The sequence below is a fragment of the Diabrotica undecimpunctata genome, chromosome 3 (assembly GCF_040954645.1).
Source record: "Diabrotica undecimpunctata isolate CICGRU chromosome 3, icDiaUnde3, whole genome shotgun sequence".
Taxonomy (NCBI): Eukaryota; Metazoa; Arthropoda; class Insecta; order Coleoptera; family Chrysomelidae; genus Diabrotica; species Diabrotica undecimpunctata.
The window spans coordinates 89,337,828-89,360,464 of NC_092805.1; the positions used below are offsets into that span (position 1 = coordinate 89,337,828).

A 22,637-nucleotide genomic window follows, 5' to 3' on the forward strand; every position below is an offset into this window, starting at 1 on the left:
GGAATTTCTCTTTTTGTTGTTGTCTGTCAAACAAATGTCAAGTGACTGGTGATAAAGCCAAACAAACGTATTTTGAACGTTAACTCAAAATAAAATATATCGGTTATCATCGAAGTTTCCTGATTAGATTTTACTGTAATATTATTAAAATATTAATTATTTGATATCAAAATGTCTATTGGTGTACCTATTAAAGTCCTCCATGAAGCAGAAGGTCATGTAATAACCTGCGAAACAATTACCGGCGAAGTATATAGAGGAAAACTGATAGAAGCTGAAGATAATATGAATTGCCAAATGACTCAAATTACTGTAACTTACAGAGATGGAAGAGTAGCTCAATTGGAAAATGTTTATATTAGAGGATCAAAAATTAGATTTCTAGTATTACCAGATATGTTGAAAAATGCTCCTATGTTCAAAAAACAAACTAAAGCGGGAACGGCAGGTCGAGGAAAATCTGCTATACTGCGAGCCCAAGGTACAAGAATAATTTTTTATACAGTTTACTTGATTACTTGCTCAAATAGCTTGTTTAAATCTTCATTTGCTTATTCTAAATAAAAAATAAGTAAGGTTTGCCCAAAACGAAATAACAGTGTTTATTTGAAAACAAATACTTAATACTAATTGGTGATGACTTGGTTATAGTAATATAATTTTAGTGGACAATCTATATATAGTACTCAACCTAGCTACTATCAACTATAACATGTAAAAGCTGGTGTAAACCTTTATTTTAAAATAATGCATGAACAGTATTTCAATATTATTTCCAAAAAATCATTTTAAAACAAAATTTTAATAGCTTACTTGAAATAATTTCATGTTATTTTCCCAGTTTTCTACATGCTTATTTTCACTTTTTAATGTGATCGATTTTATTTGTATAGCAAATTCAACCTGACTGGGCTGGTATTAACATAAATGTTAGAATTAGAAAAAGAACTTCTGATACAGGAATTACTGTATGAGCCCTAACAACTGTATGTTGGAACAAGCAATTATTTTGCAAATAACAAATAAATTGCCAATTTACTAAAATTTTTTTATTTAAATTGTAAATATGAAATTAACATTTTTTATGATGTATGAAATTATTTTTACTCTTATGTTGATTACTATTTAATTAATTGTTTGATAATCAAACATGCTGACAACTAAATATTGGAACAAGAGGTTTTTAACAAATTAAAATAAAAATTAATAAGGAGTAATGTTGCCCTTAGTTTGAATAATAGCCTGAACTCTATTAGGCTTTGTATGAACTAGGCCTTCACAGAATTCAGAGGTAAAACTGTCCTATATATCTTGCAATTTAGCATGTAGTTGTGGCAAAGTATGCTGAGGGTTATTTCTTAAGTGTTGTTTCATTTTGAGCCAAAGTGTTTCTATTGGATTAAGATTCGGCTACTTGAAAGATGTGACAAAACTTTAATGTCATGTTCTCCTTTTCATTTTTTGGTTGATTTAGCTGTATGGCTGAGGTTCTGTCCTGTTGAAAGATAAAATCTCCCGATGGATATAACTTTGCCACACTTTTTAAAAACAAAGGTTCAAGCCTATCTTGATATTTGGTTGTGTGTTCTATGTCTTCAATAAAGTGTAAAAAACCCTTTGGCTGACATACAACCCCACACCATGATGCCCTTCTCTATTTCACCTAGCAGTTACTTTTCTCAATGTATTTCTTCTTTCTGACTTCCATATTCTAATTAAATGCTTTGCACTAATTTGAGAAACAGCTTTTGGTTGGCCTGAGCTTTTGTCTTGAACATCAATACCGGCAGTTTCACCATATTTCTTAATTATGTTAAACACAGTAGTTGTTGGTGCAGGCAATTCACTGAAAACATCACACATTGTTTTCCTTTTATGGTACTGATGATTAATAATTTCTCACACTTTTGGATCAATAGGTTTTCCATGTGCCAATATTGTATTTTACTCTTAATAAAACTGACAGTTAATGATTTCAAATCCTTCTTTGCACCAGGCTGATAAAACTTATGAAATGTGAGGAAAGCCAAAAAATGTTTTAATATTATTTAGTTTCAGCAGTTTTAGATTATCAAACAATTAAGTAAATATATATATATATATATATATATATATATATATATATATATATATATATATATATATATATATATATATATAATATCAATATAAAATAATTCCATACATCATAAAAAATGTTAATTTCATATTTAAGATATAAAAAATTTTATATAGAATTTTGGTAAATTGGCATTTTATTCACAAAATAACTGCTTGTTTCAACATATAGTTGTTAGGGCTCGTAAAAATTTTAATATGATCAACTAAAAATTCTGTGTTCATGTTTTTACAATAAATTATTATTTTGTTGTAGCTCGGGGGAGAGGCAGGGGGCAAACACAACCAGTACGAGGCAGAGGTAATTGGCAACAGAATCAACAAGCAGCACCTGCAGGAAGGGGAAGATAAGAACTGTGCTATAAAAAGACTTATGGACAGTTATTGTAAATAGTTTTGTGGGTGTTGTTTAAAATTGAATATTAGTTTGGTTTTGATACATGTTGTACAGTTTCATGTTTTTTATGTTATAATTTCATTATATGAGCAGTTTGTCTGTAGCCTGCCTTGTTGGTGCCTATTTGATAGTTTTTTCACTGAATTCTTTTTTTAATTTTCTCAATTCTTTTTTTTTCACCATAATTTTGGCTTATAGCCTTCCCAATAGTATTAGGAAGTGCAAAAGTACACTTTTTAAAGTAATTACCATTGTCATATTCAGCCACTTTGCAGTGACTTATGTCCTTATATACAAAAATACTTTCTCATTTTTCTCATTAAACCTTCATGTACAATCTAAGTGTTAGTGATATCTATCTTCCCTAAATTATAAACCAAAACTAAGGATTTGATTGAACCCACCATATTTTCTATGTGACATTGATTTTTGAGTATATCAGGATGATCATAGATAAAGGAAACATAATGTAAGTATTTAATGTAAAAGAAAAATAAACATTTTTAGTTATATTATAGTTTGAATCCAGAATGCATTGCTACCATCCCCAAGGTAAGATTTTCATATGTCACTTGGCGAAATCCAGCCTCCTCTATCATCAGCTTAAAGTTTTCCTAAAAAAAATATGTTAGAAGTTGTTCATTTAAAAAGTCATAACTATTTTGAACCAAAAACATACTTAATACTGATAAACTTGTTAAAATAAATTATTGTACTGGATGGTGACTACAAACTGGGTAAAAATTAATTCATCATTAACAGACTAAAATATAGAAAAAAAATCAACAGAAATGTTGACAGTATTGAAATGTTGACAGTATTTTTTTATTATAATTTTCCATATATAAATATTTGATTATTTCCTTTCATATGTATGGAGGGGCAGAACACAAGTAGAAAATTATAAGGATACATACAGAAATAATTATAAACTGACAAAAATAAACAAAGATGGTTTAAAAAAGAGAAAGAAATTGTAAGAGGTATTAAACCAATGTTACTACCATATACACAGACATAGGGAATCACCACATTTTTATTGAGATTGGTAACTAAAACAAATGAAAACAGCAATTCATATTTTCTGATGAAATAAGGAGTTGAAATTAATTTAAGGATGTTATTATACTTGTTGTGTTGACCAAATTTACTTTTTGAGAAAGTGATTTTGAAGTGAAAATCAAAACATCAAAAACAAATATAAAATGTAATTTTAATTAAACTGTTCCATATAAACCTAATATTTAATTTAGACATGTCACAAGAAAACAATTTCAGAACCCCTTAAAATTAAATTAGTAATAAAATTACGATAACACATATAAACAATCTAGAGTGAAGATATAAAACAAGCAAACAGGAATAAAAAAGTGAATTAATTAGTTAATTACCCTAAGTGAACTTTTTAGAATAAAGTTAACCCAACAACCCTTGAGCTCTGGTCAAAATTAAAAAACCTCGTAGCCTAAGATCCCACTGCAGGAGATATATATATATATATATATATATATATATATATATATATATATATATATATATATATATATATATATATATATATAAACTTAAGCTTTTTTTTATGGCATCTTAATATAATTTACTATTTTTATTGGTAATAAGCCACAATATTACTTTAAAATAAGTTTACTTTGACACTTCAATATCGTATCAACTGTTGAGTAGGTTCTGCGACTACCATAATTGTAAGGGATAACGGGGAATTAGGGTTTGATTCCGGAGAGGGAGCCTGAGAAAAACGAAAAAAAGCCTGGGAAAAGAACGATACGGGACTCATCCACGGCCTCGTGATCGGAATGAGTACACTCTAAACCCTTTAAGAGGATCAATTGGAGGGCAAAATAAACTTATTTTAAAGTCAAATTGTGGCTTATTCCCAATAAAAATAGTAAATTGCTTTATGGATTTAAATTAAAATTAAACTTAAAAAAATTCACAAATAATATTGCTTTACTTTACATGTATTGGGATTTCAAAAAAGTTTGGTGTAAAAAGTTTAGGAGGAGGAGATCTGACGCATTTGTTTAAAGTTTAGGTTGGCGCATTTTTTATGAGCCAGTCCGGCCTTGCCTAACCCTATTTTCGACCATTTTTTCTCAGGCAACCTTATATCATCATATTACGAAAAAATTAGCTTTAATTTGATACAAAAAAACATGCATATACGTCATGAGTAGCGTATTTTATTTAAAAAATAAATGAACGAAATAAAATATTTGTCAAAAACTAAATACTATTAATTAAATTAAAAAGATTTGCAGCCACTTTTTGACTGGCAACGTATTATCAATGTATTCTATTAATTTTAAATTTATGTAAAAATGTGAGTTAATGAACGTAGTGATCCTGCAGTGGGATCTTGTACTATCAGATCCATTGCCGGCAGAAATAATATCATTTATATATTTAATATACACAAAGCGCGCTTACGCGTAGAAAACACTAATCTATAGTCATATTTGGACGCGCGTACGCGCCACCGGAGCTGAACGGGTTAATAAAGTTAGAGTAGGCATAATGATATCCAATCGCTGATAGGAGTAGCAGTACAAGAACAAGAATGAATGACTCAAGGGTCTTGATGACTGGTTAAAGCCAGAAGATGACAGTAGTACCCAAAAATTGCAGATTAAAGATGTTAAGTTATGCTGTTACAAAATATTCTCCAGTGATGCAACTAACCTGTGTAGGAAACTGTCTAATGCTTTCTACTAGATATTTATATGGTTGCCACTTTCCAGCAATGAGTTGCCCTAATACTGGAATTAACTGAAAGCTGTACTGGTCATACAACCTAAAAAAAATTTTAATTCATATTTTTTTTATTTTCAAAGTGTGATGTATAATTTTTTTTACTTTCAATATATTGTATAAAGAATTATTATTAGGAAATAATTTAAGGTGGGTATACATTTACGACGGTATGAAATAAGAGAAACTTATTCAAAACGACATAAGTTGCCCAAAATATCTTCCTACAAATTTAAAAGATTTTTATTACTGGGGGAAATAGGCAACACTGTTAACCAACATTTTTGTTGTTATTTGACCCTGTCGTCTTTTTAGAATTTAATATGCCACCAATATGGGCCCTGTAACCCTTTTCATTGCCTAGATATAGCTACGGCTATGCTACCGTAAAGTTAGCATAATTGTATCTCGGAAACGGTTGCAGCAATAAATTGTTTCTTGGCATAAAACTTTGACAATAAATTAGCAATAAATTTGTTGCGGTTTGCTTTTTGGTCGATATCTCGATTTTCGAGGGTGTCTTGAAGCGCACATTGATGTAGAAAGCATCTTACGAAGTCGATTATTATTAATTTTTAAAATTTTCACCTGCCTGGTGTGTTCAAAGGTAAAAGTAAAATTCTTTTAAAAAAACTGGATCTGAATTTTCTCCACAATGTCATAATACCGGAGTCCCCAAACTGGTGTACAATTAGCAACAATACTTAAAACTAGGGATTCTAAAAGATGAACTATGGAGGTCTAAGAACGGATTTTACTTTTTATAAGAAGTGGTAAGACAGAAACGACGGCAAGTTTTGTCTTTGACATTATTGAAACTGCCATTTTTTGAAATAGTCTAGAAGAAGTAAAAACAACACCGAGATAGGTGAACTTATTAGTGACATCGATTGTATAATTTTTATACAAAAATTCTGAATCTACATACTTGTGTCTCTGCTTTGAAAACGTATAATTTTAGTTTTACTGGACGTGTAAGTCCAGTTTATTTAAGTTAGCATAACTACGCAAAATACTGAATTTATTTCTGACATCTATTTCTGAGTCTGCGAGGATAACAATGTCATCTGCATACATTAATAGTTCAGTGTTTCCATCTATAAGGATGCCACGGCAACCATAGTCTTTGAAGTAATATTCTATGCCAGACAGAAACATTGAGAATAGAAGGATTAATACTTCTCCCTGGAGAACTCCTGATTCGACGAAAAATGGCGATGTGTAAGGGCCATTAGATCGGACAAGTGTAGTGGGATTCTCGTAAAAATTCAGCAATAAACCAACACGTGAAGTGACTCCACAGCTATACAATTTATGCCAGAATAAAGAGTCATTCAAATGCGCATTTAAAGTCAACGAATATGACAAAAACGTTTTCGAAGCCGGAGCTTTATTTGTATAGCGGAGGAGAGTGTGTATACATTGTCAGTGCATCCTCTATTCGACCAAAATCCTGACTAACATTCTGGTAGTATAGAAAATTGCTCGCACCATGGCATAAGACGGTTATATAAAATGTGCATAAACAATTTACATAAACAACTTATTAACGCAATGCCTAGGTAATTATTAGGGTCTTTCTTTGGTCCTTTTTTATGTATCGATGTTATGATTATATTACTCCAGGATGAAGGTACTTGCTTTTCCTCAAGTATTTTATTAAAAAGTGAAGTTAGGTATAAGATCCAGTAGTAAGGGAGATGTTTTAAGAATTCATAAGGGACCCCGACAGAACCAAGAGATTTGTTGCATTTGCAGCTGTTAAGACCTGTGTATACTTCCTCGGAAGTAATTGATATATCGAAATAGGGGTGATTCGCGTCAAGAAAAGATTTATTTTCTCTAATAATTGTTGGGAATTTCTGAAAAATTGTTCCCATAAATCAACCGCTATTCCGATATTACGTTGATTGCCATATGCTCTTTTGGCCTCGGACCAAAACGTTTTAGCATCCCTACAGTTAGAAAGGTTTGTTATAATTTCTCTATGCAGTTTTTTCTTTCTCCTCAGTAAATTTTTGTATTCTTTTTTGGAAGACAATACAAGAGATACTCTTTTTTGCAGAATTGTAGTCTATATTTCACATTTTTTTTTAATTTGATACATTCATGGTCAAACCAAAGCTGATGTATTAGGTTATTATTATTATTACTATTTATTTTACAAATATGAAGTGTCAGTTCAGTGGCAGTTTCGTTTACCGCGTCAAGAAAATTATTGTAAACAACTAGGGGCATTCAGCATTTAATGGTATTATGATTTAAAGCAGAAACCTCACTATAATAATATTTGGGATTGTATGAACCTGTAAATCGTCTACGACATTCAAGTAAAGACTGTATTTATAAAATATCTTGTGAATGTAACAATTTTTATAGGGGAGAAACTTTAAAACCAGTAAGTTTTCAGATAAATGAGCAATCATACATTAAAAACAGTGAATTTGATAGATCACAGATATGCATACATGCCTGTGATAATAAGCATGAGTTTATAGTGACCATGAGAGTCCAATAGAAAGATACATAAATAGTCATGAAAAACACAGACAACAAAGAGAGGCTATTACTAAATGAAGAAAACTGCAGTAAAATCAATAGAATGTAGTTAGCAATAACAATATACTCATCATCTATATATCAATTATAAACATTTCCAGGTTAACGGAGCAATGGAAAAATAGATGGAAATGCATGTAGTAGACCTAAAGTTTGATATACAAAATGAAGTATGTATTGTGTTACAGAAAAATTGTTGTGTAAATGAGAAGAAAGTTCAGTAAGACCAGCTATGATTTAGAGCATTGATTGTTGATCAATTGAACAAAAAGAACAACTAATGCATGTTACAGAAATAAGAATACTTAAACAATGCATGACTGGAAAGAGAAAAATGGATAGTTACTCAAATAAGGCATGTCTATGGAGAGATTAATATTGGTCTGACCCAAGATAGACACATTTATGGAGAAATACAGGGTTCCGCAATTGAACTGTTACCAACTTCACACCGATATGTCTGGTAAATCCTTAGAGTAGGGAATTCTTTGACGAATAGAATTCCCTACTCTAAGAAGGGTAAATCGATAATGACAACTACGTCATTCAGTATGTTTATAAGCCGTCAAAAGCATTTGCATTTAAGTTTTATACATACAACAAAAGTTATTTGCAATGGAATTTAAATGTAATAGTGTGATTGCATTATATTTGGTTGGACAATCACAACCAGCTATTGTTCGTCAGCTCAAACACTTCAAAGTGAATAAAATGTTTGTGTATCGCAACATAACTCATTATAATGATACTGGTGGCATTGCCAAACGCTATGGTGGTGGACGAAAAAAAACAGCAACATCACCTGAAATGGTTCGGAAAGTGAAGGCTCGACTTGAGTGAAATCCATGTTGTAGTGGTAATCAAATGGCCAAAGAACTGAAAATATCCCAGCGAAGCATGCAGCGAATATTGGAAAAGGAGCTCAAGGTCAAGCCTTACAAGTTCCAAAAAGCACACAATCTTACACCAAAGCAAAAAAAAGTTCGAAACAGCAAAGGAGTTGTTAAGCCTGCGCGAACGTGGCGAATTTCCGAACATGTTCTCTGATGAGAAAAATTTCCCTATTGAGCAGTTCATAAACTCTCAAAATGATCGTGTTTACTTGACCGAACGCACCTACGAAAGTTTGAGCTTACGAACGGCCACCAAAAGTAATATTATCAGGAAAATGTTTTAGAAGCTGCTTTAGAGCCGTGGGCACGCAAACATTTCGGTTGTAGACCATGGACATTCCAACAAGACTCGACACCGCCTCATAAAGCTAGTGAGAGCCAAGAGTGGTTAAAAAGCCATGTTCCACACATCATTTCATCCACACAATGGCTTTTGAATTCGCCAGACGCAACTCTGATGGACTATTCCATCTGATCCATTTTGGAGAAAGGTCTCCAAACTCCGGACTAAAAAATATGCCAGTATGGATGCGCTGAAGAAAGCAATTATACATGAATGGGCCAAAGTACCGGAAGATCACATTCATGCAGTATGCAACTCGTTTTTTGATCGTTTGAAGGCCATAGTCAAGGCAAAAGGTGGCCACATTGAGCTAATGTGTGTGTATTCTGAAATTTTGATTATTTTCACACATTTTTGTCATTTGAATCGATACAAAAAAATTCAGACAAAAAAATTATGGTTGTTTGAATAGGTTACAGTTCAATTGCATAACCCTGTATAGTAAGGGAAGCTGGCCATGCATAAAGGTAAAGAGAATGATGAGGGATTATTAAATAATACATATTTGTGGAAGGAGAAATTTCTAGAAGTATATGTTGCATGGAATGAGAATGACATCAGATTATTCAACACACAAACTAAAGAATAGAGCAACAAACACACTGTATAACTTAAAACTACAAGATTAGTATTATAATGGTTTATAACTGATTTACAAATAAAGTAGTAATACAAGTAATGCCATTATCTAATATGATCAGTTTTTGTGGAAAATCAACTAAATAAACAACATAGAACCATTTTTCTGTTATATTGTTTTGATGAATCCTCAACATTTTGTCACCGCATACCAAATATTAGTTTATCACATTTTGATTTGATTTATTGATATATATATATATATATATATATATATATATATATATATATATATATATATATATATATATATATATATATATATATATATATATATATATATATATATATATATATATATATATATATATATATATATATATATCAGTACATGGGTTCAAATTAGTTCACATTTTGATAAACTATTAACCCTATAACCTAAATCACCTGCAAAAAAAATTAAAAATGTTCATTTGGCCTTTCTGATTTTTAACAATAAAGTGGAAAGTTTCCTTTAAAGTCTAGAGTATTCTGTTACCATTTTGTGAATTACCTATAGATGAATAAAGCAACAAAAGCTAATTTACATCTGAGGAAATAGTTTCCAAACCACATACATACCACTGAACAGTACTATTTTCTAAATGACTGAATTCTAAACACAAAAATCTTCCACCAGGCTGTAATACTCTGTAAGCCTCTGATAGAACTCTGTCTATGTGTGTAACATTTCTGATTCCAAATGCAATTGTATAAACATTGAATGAGTTGTCTTCAAAATTCAATTGTTCTGCATTTCCTTCTTTCCAAGTAACCATATTTGCATCATAATTATATCTACTACTTCGCAATTTTCCCACTTCTAACATGTGGGGATTGATATCACATACTGTTGCATGACAATTCTGTAAATTCTGATTTTTTACAAAATCTAGAAACCTAAAAGTTATATCACCTAAAATACATGTAATGGTTAGTTTTGCACTGACTTTAGGTAGATTAATTTAATAAGGTACCTGTTCCTCCTGCAACATCCAATAACTTTGTGTTATTTGTAGGAGATAAGCTACACATAAAATAATCTTTCCAAAGTCTGTGGATTCCCATGGATAATGTATCATTCATTATATCATAGTCCAATGCAACATTTTCGAACACTTCAAATACTGCAAATGATTACTTTATTATCAATATAAATTACAATTATTTCACAAATATGGGATGAGCTTTTAATCTTTTAATTTGAAAATGAAAAAATGTTTTCTAATGTTTCACTGAATAAAATAAGTAACTTCTCATGTCTACCTTTCTTTTCTTTTTCCTTTTCTTTTACTTTTTCAAATCCAAAATGGGTTTCTCTCTCATTTGTGCTTTGTTGTGTTAATAACCTAACAGACGGTAGAAAGTTATATTTTACCGAAAAATTTCGTCCGATTATCCGCTTTAACTGTTTAAAGGATCCTGACATTTTATCTTGGGAAAATTAATAGTTACAATATTATTAAAAGTTATTTACTACTATTTAAAAAGTAGGGTTATGTCTAATTGTCAAACTTGTCAAAGAATCAAGAATTTTAAAGTTTTGATCGACAACTATCTCTCTCTGGCGGCAAGGAAGGTAATGTATTACTAGTTGCCTACCAAATTTTAAAAGACTAAATCTTGGTGAATGAACCTTTCAATTGGAAGCAATGAAAAGAAAAATTGCTGAAAGAAATGTGCGATAACCTCGAGAATCTGAGGTGATCCACACAAGGTACAAGATAGTTACCAAAAATCTCAAAGTAATATCCTAAAAATCGAAGAAAGCCGAAGAAGAGAGCTGGCAGAAGAGCTATTCCCACAGAGAGAGATAAAAAATGAATGAATGAATGATTGATCTCGAAAATAGAAGACGAAGAAATAGCAAACGAAAAGAAAGGAAAAAAGGTCAGCAAAAGGCAAAGGCCAAATGAAAGCAATGAGGAAGAAGAAAACTATAAAACAATTATGGATGACAAATTAAAAGCAAAAAAGAGGAAATTCTCAAGCTAGAAGAGACCATAAATAAGCTAAATGAGAAAGTCTGCGAATTGCAAAACTCGATAATCAACTCCAGCAACAACATCATACAACAAATGGACAAAAGATTTAACGAGTTAAAAGCTCCAAATAAAGAACCAGAAAAGAAGTCTACGGAAGCAATCCCAAAGGCTAAGAAGAAATAGGAAAAAAATTCCAAATACCAATAACAACAATCACAAACGAAAAAACAAAAAAGAACTGCAAAACTCATAAAAGAAGATTTTCCCTCCTTGTCAGCTAAGAAAAAAAACCAAAATACACAAAAAGAAGAAAATAATGCATATTCACTTCCGATTAAGGCAAAGAAAGATACCATGGATATTTGTGAAAACGCAAATAGCCAAACAGAACAAAATGCCACAAAAAAAAAACCACCAGTAATCAAGTTATACAAAGTGTTAACGAAACAGGTGAAATTCTTCAAATTGCCGAAAAAGATAAGCTTTATACAGTAAATAAAATCTCCAGAAATGGCAGAGAGATACTTATACAAACAAGAAATCCAGAGGAATATAGAAAAATGGCCCACATATTAGAAGAATATAACAAAATCACAAATATACAATGGATTGCATTCCCGTTATAAGAAGACATCAAATCAAAACTGGTTCTAAGAGGAATCCCCACAAATACAGCTGCATTTGTGGGGATTAAAGACATTAAAGAAAACTCAGAGAGAGAATATGACATTTGTTGTAAAAACAACCTGTATAGTATTGTAATCGTATATAAGTTGTTTTATCAAATTGTGCGCTCAGGTCGGCAGCTATCGTGTTAACGTGTGTGCGACTGATTTCCTAGATCAGGGACCCGTCCTCCCCTCGTTATGTAACTTAAGACAGACAGTGCCAATTTGCCTCTCGGCAAGTGAAGGCCGGGTGTGTGTGATCCCAAAAAGTGATAAATGCGCTTGTAAACCCGGTGTTTTGTGTTAAAACGTATATAGTTGGTCTCTCTCAATTTTATCATTTCATGTATATCTGTTACTGCCTCCCCGCACTCACTGTAAAGCTAATATTTGTATAACTCTTTATGTAACTATCAGAATTGCGATAATTGTCAATGTTTGAACCAGCCCTTAAGTCTATTGTGTAAATAAATCGAAGGAAAATACCTCTTAATTGTTTTATTGCTTCAGTGGTCCTTTATAAATATTTTGAAGCAATTAGGTGTTTAAATACGCCTCTCTTAAATGTGGATAGTTTGGCAACAAAGTTTACCCTTTCCATCCATTTGTGGTCCTTCGAGCCGGATATATTGTTTATCGCAATTCCCGCTTTGATTTATCTTCATAAATCAAATTAATTTTCTCTTATTTTAATTCTCTTCCCATAAAAATTAAAATAAACTCATTAGTAAGTGCTCTTCACAAAATAGAACTTTGCATAAGATAAACAATCTCACGGCACATGGAACATTACGTCACCACGCAAGTGTTTGAAGTGTTTCCACCCAACATTCTTAGATTTATCGCTTTTCGAGGTGCATCTCAAGTAAAACTGCTGACAAGAAACATGTGATGTGATTGTGGATTTATGGATTTTTTACGATTCCTCTATTTGGTGAGTTCGTTCCATATATTTTTATAATCACGCGTACAGGGACATTCAAAAGTTCGAACGCATATTATTAGTATACGGGACGAGTTTATATTTCGCAGGATTCGTACAGACATTATTTTCTGAGACTCTTATTTATTATACGGGGTGGTACTAAGCTGTATTTTAGACTCTAAAATTGTTTATTTCTCGTGTATCTCTCATAGATAAATATCTCGCAAAGGTTTCGATACATCTCTAACCGCAATGGATCAATTAAAGAAACAACGCAAACCGTTGAAATCAAAAATCTCTCGTATCTCTAATTGGTTAAGGGATAACTCTGCTCAAGAAACGAATCCCTTGCAGTTCCAACTCCGTCGTACTGAACTAACGAATTGTTACGCCAAATATGATGACCTCTTGGATCAGATCGAGGAACTGGACGAAGAAAACACTGAAGAACGCGATAGGGAAGAAATTGAAGAAAAGTACTTCTCAACTCTGGCAGGTCTTCAACATAGAATGGAGATGCTCCAACCTCTTTCACACCAGTCCAGTTCTACTTCTCCACGTTTAGCTAGTGCTAAAGTGACTCTTCCAGAAATTAAAATTCAAACTTTCTCAGGATGCTTCTCAGAATGGAGTGCATTCTATCAGCTCTTCGAGACGTTAATTATTAATAACCCGGAACTCAACAACGTCCAGCGCTTTGTTTATCTCAAATCTTTTCTACGCAACGAACCTCTCCAGTTGGTAGAAAACATCCAAGTTTTAGAAGAAAACTTCCAAATCGCGTTAGACACTCTTCGAAATCGCTACGAAAACAAATCGCGCGTAATTAGTTTACATATACAGCCTCTTTTGAAAGTTCCATCCTTAGTCAAAACTAATGCAAAGGCCTTACGTGAATTTTTGGTCACCGCAAAACAGACCTTACTCGCGCTAAAAAATATGAATGTACCCATCGAGCATTGGGATCTCTTATTAATAGAAATATTTTTGCAAAAAGTCGACTTTATCACTCACCGGTCTTTCGAATACGAGTTAGGGTCAAAAGATATTCCCACGCTAAATCAATTCTTTGATTTTTTAGAAAAAAAGTGTGACATTATGGAAAAGTTAAACTACTCGATAATAACGATAAAAAAGTTATTAAAACAAACTCTAAAACGGTTCTCTTCTCTTCGGCAAGTAATAAAAATAACTCATACTCCAAAACATGCGTATTTTGTAATAATGCTACACACAGTATTTATGCATGCACAAAATTTGCTAATCTTTTCTTACAGGATAAGTATAAATTTGTTAATGAAAACAAACTATGTAGCAACTGTTTAGGAACTAAACACTTCTCTCTAAATTGTTCGTCTCAACGTTCATGTAATATATGCAAGAAAAGGCATCACACACTCTTGCACAATGACCATGAAAATAGCTCTTCTTCTAGTAGATCTTTTCAACGACAAAATCACGCAACCTCTCGCAATGTACAAAACACTTGGTCTGATGGTGAAGCCGGCCCAAGTAATTCTGTCTCTCTCTCTGAATCTCAAACCTCTCAGGTCTCAAATGTGATGACTTCTCTCTCTGCTCTGTCAATAAAGCAGGATGTTCTGCTGGCAACCGCTCTAGTTACTATTTATTCAAAGCATGGCGTACCCATACACGCTAGATGTATTTTAGATAGTGGATCTCAGTCGTCATTTGTCTCTAAAGATTTGGTTCAAAAATTAAATCTCTCTCCTTACAGCAAAAGGTTACAAATCTCTACCATCTCTGAACATAGTTCATTCTCGAACAAAATGGTCGATCTAGAAATTTTTCCATACAAAAGAAATGGTAATGGTTTCAAAATCTCCTGTGCTATTTTAGACAACATAACTTGTAGACTCCCTCAGGTATCCATAAACAGAAGTAAATTTAATATCCCCTCTACAGTCACTCTCGCAGATCCCACCTACTCTGTCCCTGGAAATATAGATCTTCTTCTTGCCAGTGACATATATAGCGAGTTGTTATCGGATGGTTTAATACGTTTAGGTAAAGGACTCCCTGTTCTCCAGAACACACACTTAGGGTACATTATGTTTGGTTCTTTACCTTCTTACGCACTTCACAAAGGAATTTATCACTCACAGTTGTCCCCTACACAGTCAAATGTCTCTTTATTTGTCCAGTCCACATCTGAGGAAGATAAGCTCGATAATACAATTCGACAATTCTTCGAAGTCGAAGAAGTGACCCCCTCTGTTAAAATCTCCTCCTTTCAGGATCTGGCTGAACAAATATTCACTGAAACAACTCAAATTCTACCTTCTGGTCGGTTTCAGGTAAAGCTTCCTCTCATTTCTGAAACAGCACATAAAATGCTGGGCAATTCTTACAATATGGCTAGGAAAAGGTTTATTAGTTTAGAAAATAAACTCTTAAAACACGAAAATGTATACTCTCAATATAAAGCATTCATCAATGAATATGTTTCTCTTGGACATGCCAAAAAGGTTCCTCTTTCTCTCACAAATGTGCACTTAGAAAATAAATACTTTTTACCTCATCACTCTGTCATAAAAGAAGAATCATTAACTACCAAATTACGGGTGGTTTTTGATGGCTCCATGAAAAGCTCCAGTGGCTATTCTCTTAATGACATCCTGTTGAAAGGAAAAACTCTTCAGCCTGAACTTTTCGACATTCTCCTTCGGTTTAGATTGTATACCTATGTATTCACTTCCGACATACAAAAAATGTACAGGCAGGTACAAATTCATCCTGATCACACATTCCTGCAGAATATCCTTTGGCGGGATTCTCCGGAACAGGACATCGAATGTCTTGAGCTTCAAACCGTAACTTATGGAACAAAAAGCGCAAGCTTTCAAAGTACTCGTTGTTTGATGGAATTAGCTAAAACTCATCAAAACAACTCCCCATTGGCCTCCGATGCTCTCTTAACAGGCTGCTATGTAAATGACATTCTATATGGGGCCAATGACACGCAAACTCTTCTTAAGACTCATAATGAGATAACTGACCTACTCAAAAAGGCATGCATTTCTCTTCATAAATGGTGCTCTAATTCAAAAATGTTTTTAGAAAATGTTTCTACTCTCTCTACAAACTCTGCCTATGTTATTTCAGCAGAGAATGCTTCTAATAAGGTTTTAGGTCTCTGTTGGAACCCCAGTACTGATACATTTTCAATTTCTGTACCTCAATTATCAATAAAAGATAATTACACAAAAAGGGAAGTACTCTCTATTATCGCTCAAATTTTTGATCCACAAGGGCTCATTAATCCCGTAACTGTTCTTGCTAAAATTATTATGCAAAAAATTTGGATTTCTAAAATTAATTGGAATGACTACGTGGATTCAAATATTTTAAATGAATGGTTGAAGTTTATAACTGATCTCGCTGCTCTCAAATACATAAGCATTCCCAGATGTCTTTTCTCATGTCATGAAATTTCTTCTATTGAAATTCACTCTTTTTCTGACGCAAGTTTGAAAGCATACGCTGCTTGTTGTTATATACGGGTTATCTACAAATCAAAAAATGTCTCGTGCTCTCTCATTGCTTCGAAAAGTCGTATTGCTCCTTTAAAGACCATAACGCTTCCAAGGCTGGAACTTATGGGTGCTTTATTGGCTAGCAAGCTCACCACAAAGGTGGTTGATATCATAAAGGATAAATTGCTCTCTATTACCTCTATAAACATGTGGAGCGATTCTGAGATAGTTTTGGCATGGCTCAGATCACATCACTCCAGATGGAATCAATTTGTCGCCAACAGGGTAGCTCAATTTCAAGAAAATTCTTCTCACTCTCATTGGAGACATGTAAAGTCTAAAGACAACCCTGCTGACATCCTCTCCAGAGGAATGATGCCCTCTAACATACTCAACTCCACTCTTTGGTTTCACGGTCCTCAGTTTTTGCAAACATTTGACCTAAATTTGTCTGAATATAGTCCGAAGTTTAATTCTAATAAATTACCTGAAGAAAGAAAAGTTGTTCTTCACACTCGAAGTGCTCAATTTGATTTCTTTGTCATGCTTTCTGAAAGGTTCTCCAGTTTCACGAAATATGTAAGGACTATAGCTTATGTACTCAGATTTGGTAATAACGCAAAGTCTGGCACTCAAAAATTATCCGGTGCACTTGAAGTATCTGAACTTCAAAATGCCGAAATGAAAATTATAAAATTATTGCAAAACTCAAGTTTCTCCTCAGAAATTGCTGATCTCAAAGGCAATAAGATTATTTCTAATAAGTCTCTCTTACAATTTGCTCCTTTTCTTGACAAAAATGAAATGCTCCGTGTAGGTGGACGTCTTAGGTATTCCGAAGTTACCTTTGATCAAAAATATCCTCTCCTCCTCCCCTCGAAAAATCATGTTGTTCGTCTAATTCTCAAAAAAGAACATCTTAGGCTCCATCATGCAGGTCCTCAGAATACTCTCTCTCAAGTTCGCCTTAGATATTGGCCCTTGAATGGTCTACGTGAGATTAAGAGGATAGTCCACGAATGTCATGTTTGTTTCAAGTTTAATGCCAAACCCTTAGCTCAAATCATGTCTGATTTACCTAAGGAACGCTTATGCTCTGCTCAAGTTTTTGCTCATGTAGGTTTGGATTTTGGTGGTCCCTTTCTAATAAAGGCCTCTAAACTTCGTAAAAGTCCCTTGATAAAGTCATACATAACTCTATTTGTCTGTATGTCCACACGTGCGGTTCATATAGAATTAGTCAGTGGGCTCACAACAGAAGCGTTTCTTCTTACTCTTAAGCGCTTTATCAGTCGAAGAGGTCTCCCTCAGACTATATTCTCTGATAATGCGACAAACTTTCTTGGGGCTAAAAATCAGTTATTCGAACTCTATAATTTCTTGAAAAATAAGGAAACTAACTCTTCTATTCAGGCATTTTTAGCCTCCTCTCAAATTCGGTGGAAAACAATACCACCTCGATCTCCTCATCATGGAGGACTCTGGGAGAGCGCTATAAAGAGCACTAAACATCATATCTATAGATTGTTGGGCAATCTCAAAATTACATTCGAGGAATTCAGTACCGTGCTTACCCAAATTGAAGCCGTACTTAATTCTCGGCCCATTTGTGCCCTCTCTAATGATCCCTCCGATCTCACATATCTTACCCCTGGTCACTTCCTAATTGGAAGGTCTCTCACCTCGCTACCCGACCAGGAGTATACATCTATCCCGGAAAATAGACTTAGCATCTGGCAAAATCTCTCTAAGCTCCAGCAACTTTTTTGGAAAAAGTGGTCGACTGATTATCTGAATCGACTTCAAAATCGTCCGAAATGGTTTCTCCCATTCAAAAATTTAGAACCCAATGACCTTGTGTTAGTTAAAGAAGATAATCTCCCTCCTCTCTACTGGTCATTGGCACGAGTGATGGATGTCTTTCCGGGTAAAGATGGCCGAGTGAGAATTGCATCTGTTAAAACTAAGGATGGGATTTTCAACCGCACGATAACAAAATTGTGTCCCCTTCCTAGTGAAGGATTATGTTAATGTTATTAGGTTTAGTACCTTTACTCATATGTTGTTTGTATGAATTTGTATACTATTACTCATATTGTTTTTTTTATGTACTCTTTTTTTTTGCTTTTTATAATGTTAAAGCTAGTGCTTCAACTGGGGGCAGTATGTTGTAAAAACAACCTGTATAGTATTGTAATCGTATATAAGTTGTTTTATCAAATTGTGCGCTCAGGTCGGCAGCTATCGTGTTAACGTGTGTGCGACTGATTTCCTAGATCAGGGACCCGTCCTCCCCTCGTTATGTAACTTAAGACAGACAGTGCCAATTTGCCTCTCGGCAAGTGAAGGCCGGGTGTGTGTGATCCCAAAAAGTGATAAATGCGCTTGTAAACCCGGTGTTTTGTGTTAAAACGTATATAGTTGGTCTCTCTCAATTTTATCATTTCATGTATATCTGTTACTGCCTCCCCGCACTCACTGTAAAGCTAATATTTGTATAACTCTTTATGTAACTATCAGAATTGCGATAATTGTCAATGTTTGAACCAGCCCTTAAGTCTATTGTGTAAATAAATCGAAGGAAAATACCTCTTAATTGTTTTATTGCTTCAGTGGTCCTTTATAAATATTTTGAAGCAATTAGGTGTTCAAATACGCCTCTCTTAAATGTGGATAGTTTGGCAACAAAGTTTACCCTTTCCATCCAACATTAAAACACTAAATATTTCCAATATGAGATCCAGGAAAGCGGATAAAAAATGTTTGTGCTAACGGTAGAAAAAGAAGACTTCCAGGCTTAATTCATGTTTTAATTGCCAGGACTTTCACCATGCCCAAACTGCTTGTTACAAAGAACCAAGATGTGTAAAGTGCGGTGAAAACCACCTGACAAAATGGTGCACGATCCCACAAAAACAAAAGGCAAAATATGTCAACTGTCAAGGGCAACATCCGGCCAGCTTTAGAGGATGCCTAAGAATACCTGCCTTGGGTAGACCCAGAGTACAAGTAGCACCAACCGACAACAGGTTGCAACATCCAACAAGAACAAATGGGCAGTCAAATTGTGACGTCCTCTCGTGGGAGTCACTATCCGGGTAGCTTTTAGACAGTCAGAGACAGGGTTCAAAATAAAAATAAAACTTTATTGTCTTCCTTAAATTAAATTGACAAAAATCTTATGTACACATTTACAATTTGGTTTAGTCTTCTCAGTACCTGGCCTATTTATTCTAATTAAGTTTGACCTTGTCATATGGAACCAGTCTTATCGGCAAGCGAATGTGTATTTGAAATTTTACGGTAACGTTGTATCGATTTAATAACAGCGGACGATAGGTACAAAGAAAGGAAAGGAACTCAACACGTCCCTTAAGTGATTCGGGTTAATAGGACACTCCTCGACAGTCTCAACACGACTGCTTCAGAGTACGGGTAGTGAAAAGCTCAACACGCTTTTCGGGTAAAGACGGTATGGGACGGAAACAACTTGTGAACTCAACACGTCCACAAGCCGGGGTAGGGAAGAAGAGAACCTTCAGTCAACACCTGTCGATTCTGTCTCTATGAGGAAATGTTGCCGTTTATATAGCGGAGCTTTGCCCTTTCTACTGTCGATACACTCCTACTTCATGGGTTGGTTCGCGCGCACGCTGGTTTAACGGTGATGGCTTGGACTCATCGTTACACCCCCTCTTCCTGGGAAAAAAAAATTTTGGAACAAAATTTTTTTTATTTTTATTCCTTGCCAGGTACTTGGTTACCCTAAAAAAATTTACAATACATCGAAATAAAAAATGTCCGCCCTAAAAAAAATATAAATATCGTCTTCTTAAACAAAAAATCGTCTTCCTCTCTCTTAAAAAAAAAACGTCTTCCTTCGTGGGGCTTCAATTATTGGTTTTTATCCTCAGCACCTGGTTCGGGAGTCTCAGTCTGTATTTTTTTCCTTTATGCTGCGGCGGAACTATTGAGAGCAGCGGGATTGACACTGGAATTGACTGGACTTTCTGAATTTTTGTGATGCCCATGGTTGGTTCATCGAAAAGGTTCTTGAATTTGGAAATAGCCTTTATCAGGGGCTCGCAGCCTTTGCCCGGGGTGTTAGGTTTTGGTGTGTTTCCTAATGGTGATATTAATTCTGGAACGGTGTATGGTGGCGGCGTAACTGTGCCGTCCATTTCTATTTCACTGTAATATATTTCTAACGTGTCTGACATTGTATTTGAAGGTTACTGGTAAACTGTATTAAAATATACTGTCACTACTTGGTGTTGACTGTAAGTGCTTGGACTGATTAAGGAGTAGGGAAATCGGTAAATGCGGGTTTTAGGTCTTTGATATGAGCTGTTATTGTACGGTTTTTATCGTCGTGTTTTAATTTGAATATTACATTAGAACACACTTTTGTTATAGTATATGGGCCTGAAAATTTCGGTGCTAATTTGGCGTTAAAATTTTTGGCGGCATTTGAGAGTTGGTATTCCCTTTTCATGACTTTGTCGTTTATTGTGGGTTTCCACTCTCTTCGTCGTAAGTTGTAGTAATGGCTTTGAGTTGTAAAAGCTTTTGCCAGGTTTGTACGTACTAGTTCGAATGTTTCTCGTAGTTTATGCCATTTTATGTTTTGATCGGTATGTTGTGTGTCGTTTGGGGTTTTTACGACTTTACTTGGAATTTCTAGCTCGTGTCCAAAGTTCAGGAAGGCCGGGGAGAAACCCGTTGAATCGTGTTTAGCTGTATTATATGCGAATAATAGTTCTGGAAGGCTCGTGTCCCATTTCTTATGGTTATTATCGCAGAACTGAGCTATCATTGTTTTGATTACTCTGTTTGTTCTTTCTACTGGATTATTCTGGGGTGAATATGGCGGAATGTTTCTTTTAGAAATCTGGAATTCGTCTAGCAACTTTCGTACTTCCCTGTTATCGTATGTTCTTGCGTTGTCTGATATTAACTCTTTGGGTGATCCGAATCTCATAATGATTTTATCTTTTAAGTTCTGACAGACTGATTTTGCCGTTGCTGTTCTGATCGGTATGGCTTCGACCCATTTTGAAAAGGTGTCCTGGAATGTCATTATATATTTGTTTCCTTTGCTGGAGGTTGGAAGGGGTCCTATGATGTCGGTTGAAACGCTGTGCCATGGATGTGGCGGAATTTGTGTAGATTGCATGCGGTCTGGAGTTAAGCTTTGTTGCGGCTTAAATTGCTGACAGTTCTTGCAGTTCCTGACGAACTTTGCGGCGTCTTTAAACATCCCTGGCCAGTAGTATTTTCTAGCTAGGCGGGTTATTGTTTTGGCTATTCCTAGATGTCCTGCGGTCGGTTGCTCGTGGTTTTCTGCCAGGAGTTGTTGTCTCTTGTGGTTTGGGATGCATAGTTTCCAGGGGTTGGATACCTCTGTCTCTTTTAAATCGTATTTGTCCCAGAAGTGTCGATAGAGAAGTCCATCTTTGATAGAGTAGTCTGGAAATAGTTGCGGATTTGTCTGGATTTTATTTAAAGCTTTATTGTACCATTCGTCGGGTTCCACACCTTCTACGTTTATTATGCAAACCAGATCTACTGGTTCTCTAGAGAGCGCGTCGGCCAGGACGTTCTGGGAGCCCTTTCTGTAAATGACATCGAAGTCAAATTGTTGCAGCAGCATTGCCCATCTAGCTATTCTACCTGTAGGGTTTTCCATTGTTTGTAAGTATCGTAGACTTTGATGATCTGTGATAATTGAAAATGGGTATCCTTCGATGTAGGGTTTCATCTTTTCTATACCGAAGATGATCGCTAGTAGTTCTTTTTCTGTAACGCTGTAATTTTTTTCGGCATTTGTTAGGGTTCGACTTGCGTAAGCGATGACTTGTTCCT

General features: G+C 34.4%; 3 protein-coding genes across 3 annotated transcripts; 2 read left to right on the plus strand and 1 right to left on the minus strand.

Moving 5' to 3' along the window:
- Window positions 1-15: 15 nt before the first annotated feature.
- Window positions 16-3,025, plus strand: SmD3 (small ribonucleoprotein particle protein SmD3). Its single transcript, XM_072526261.1, has 2 exons — window positions 16-481; window positions 2,375-3,025. Exons 1-2 carry the CDS (start codon window positions 172-174, stop codon window positions 2,467-2,469), a joined length of 405 nt encoding a protein of 134 aa, XP_072382362.1. The 5' UTR covers window positions 16-171; the 3' UTR covers window positions 2,470-3,025.
- Window positions 2,979-11,221, minus strand: Coq5 (ubiquinone biosynthesis protein COQ3, mitochondrial). The gene is made up of 5 exons (XM_072526259.1): window positions 10,964-11,221; window positions 10,675-10,824; window positions 10,280-10,613; window positions 5,216-5,327; window positions 2,979-3,129 (listed from the first exon to the last, which is right to left on the minus strand). The coding sequence occupies exons 1-5, from the start codon at window positions 11,124-11,126 to the stop codon at window positions 3,028-3,030; spliced, it is 861 nt and encodes a 286-aa protein (XP_072382360.1). The 5' UTR covers window positions 11,127-11,221; the 3' UTR covers window positions 2,979-3,027.
- A 2,306-nt stretch (window positions 11,222-13,527) lies between these two features.
- Window positions 13,528-18,803, plus strand: LOC140435951 (uncharacterized). Its single transcript, XM_072524662.1, has 3 exons — window positions 13,528-13,851; window positions 14,553-16,226; window positions 16,869-18,803. Exons 1-3 carry the CDS (start codon window positions 13,528-13,530, stop codon window positions 18,801-18,803), a joined length of 3,933 nt encoding a protein of 1,310 aa, XP_072380763.1.
- The last annotated feature ends 3,834 nt before the right edge of the window (window positions 18,804-22,637 follow it).

Bases quoted from the DNA above. Each gene is read 5' to 3' on its own strand.
- SmD3 (XM_072526261.1), top strand. From the start codon at position 172: ATGTCTATTGGTGTACCTATTAAAGTCCTCCATGAAGCAGAAGGTCAT. The intron at 482-2,374 runs GTACAAGAATAA...ATTTTGTTGTAG, and splicing joins TGCTATACTGCGAGCCCAAG to CTCGGGGGAGAGGCAGGGGG.
- Coq5 (XM_072526259.1), bottom strand. From the start codon at position 11,126: ATGTCAGGATCCTTTAAACAGTTAAAGCGGATAATCGGACGAAATTTT. The intron at 5,328-10,279 runs GTATGTATGTGG...AATTTTTTTTAG, and splicing joins GAAAATAGTACTGTTCAGTG to GTTGTATGACCAGTACAGCT. The intron at 3,130-5,215 runs GTTAGTTGCATC...TATTTTTTTTAG, and splicing joins TTAGACAGTTTCCTACACAG to GAAAACTTTAAGCTGATGAT.
- LOC140435951 (XM_072524662.1), top strand. From the start codon at position 13,528: ATGGATCAATTAAAGAAACAACGCAAACCGTTGAAATCAAAAATCTCT. The intron at 13,852-14,552 runs GTGACTCTTCCA...CTTTTCTTACAG, and splicing joins CACGTTTAGCTAGTGCTAAA to GATAAGTATAAATTTGTTAA. The intron at 16,227-16,868 runs GTAAATGACATT...GCTCCTTTAAAG, and splicing joins CTCTCTTAACAGGCTGCTAT to ACCATAACGCTTCCAAGGCT.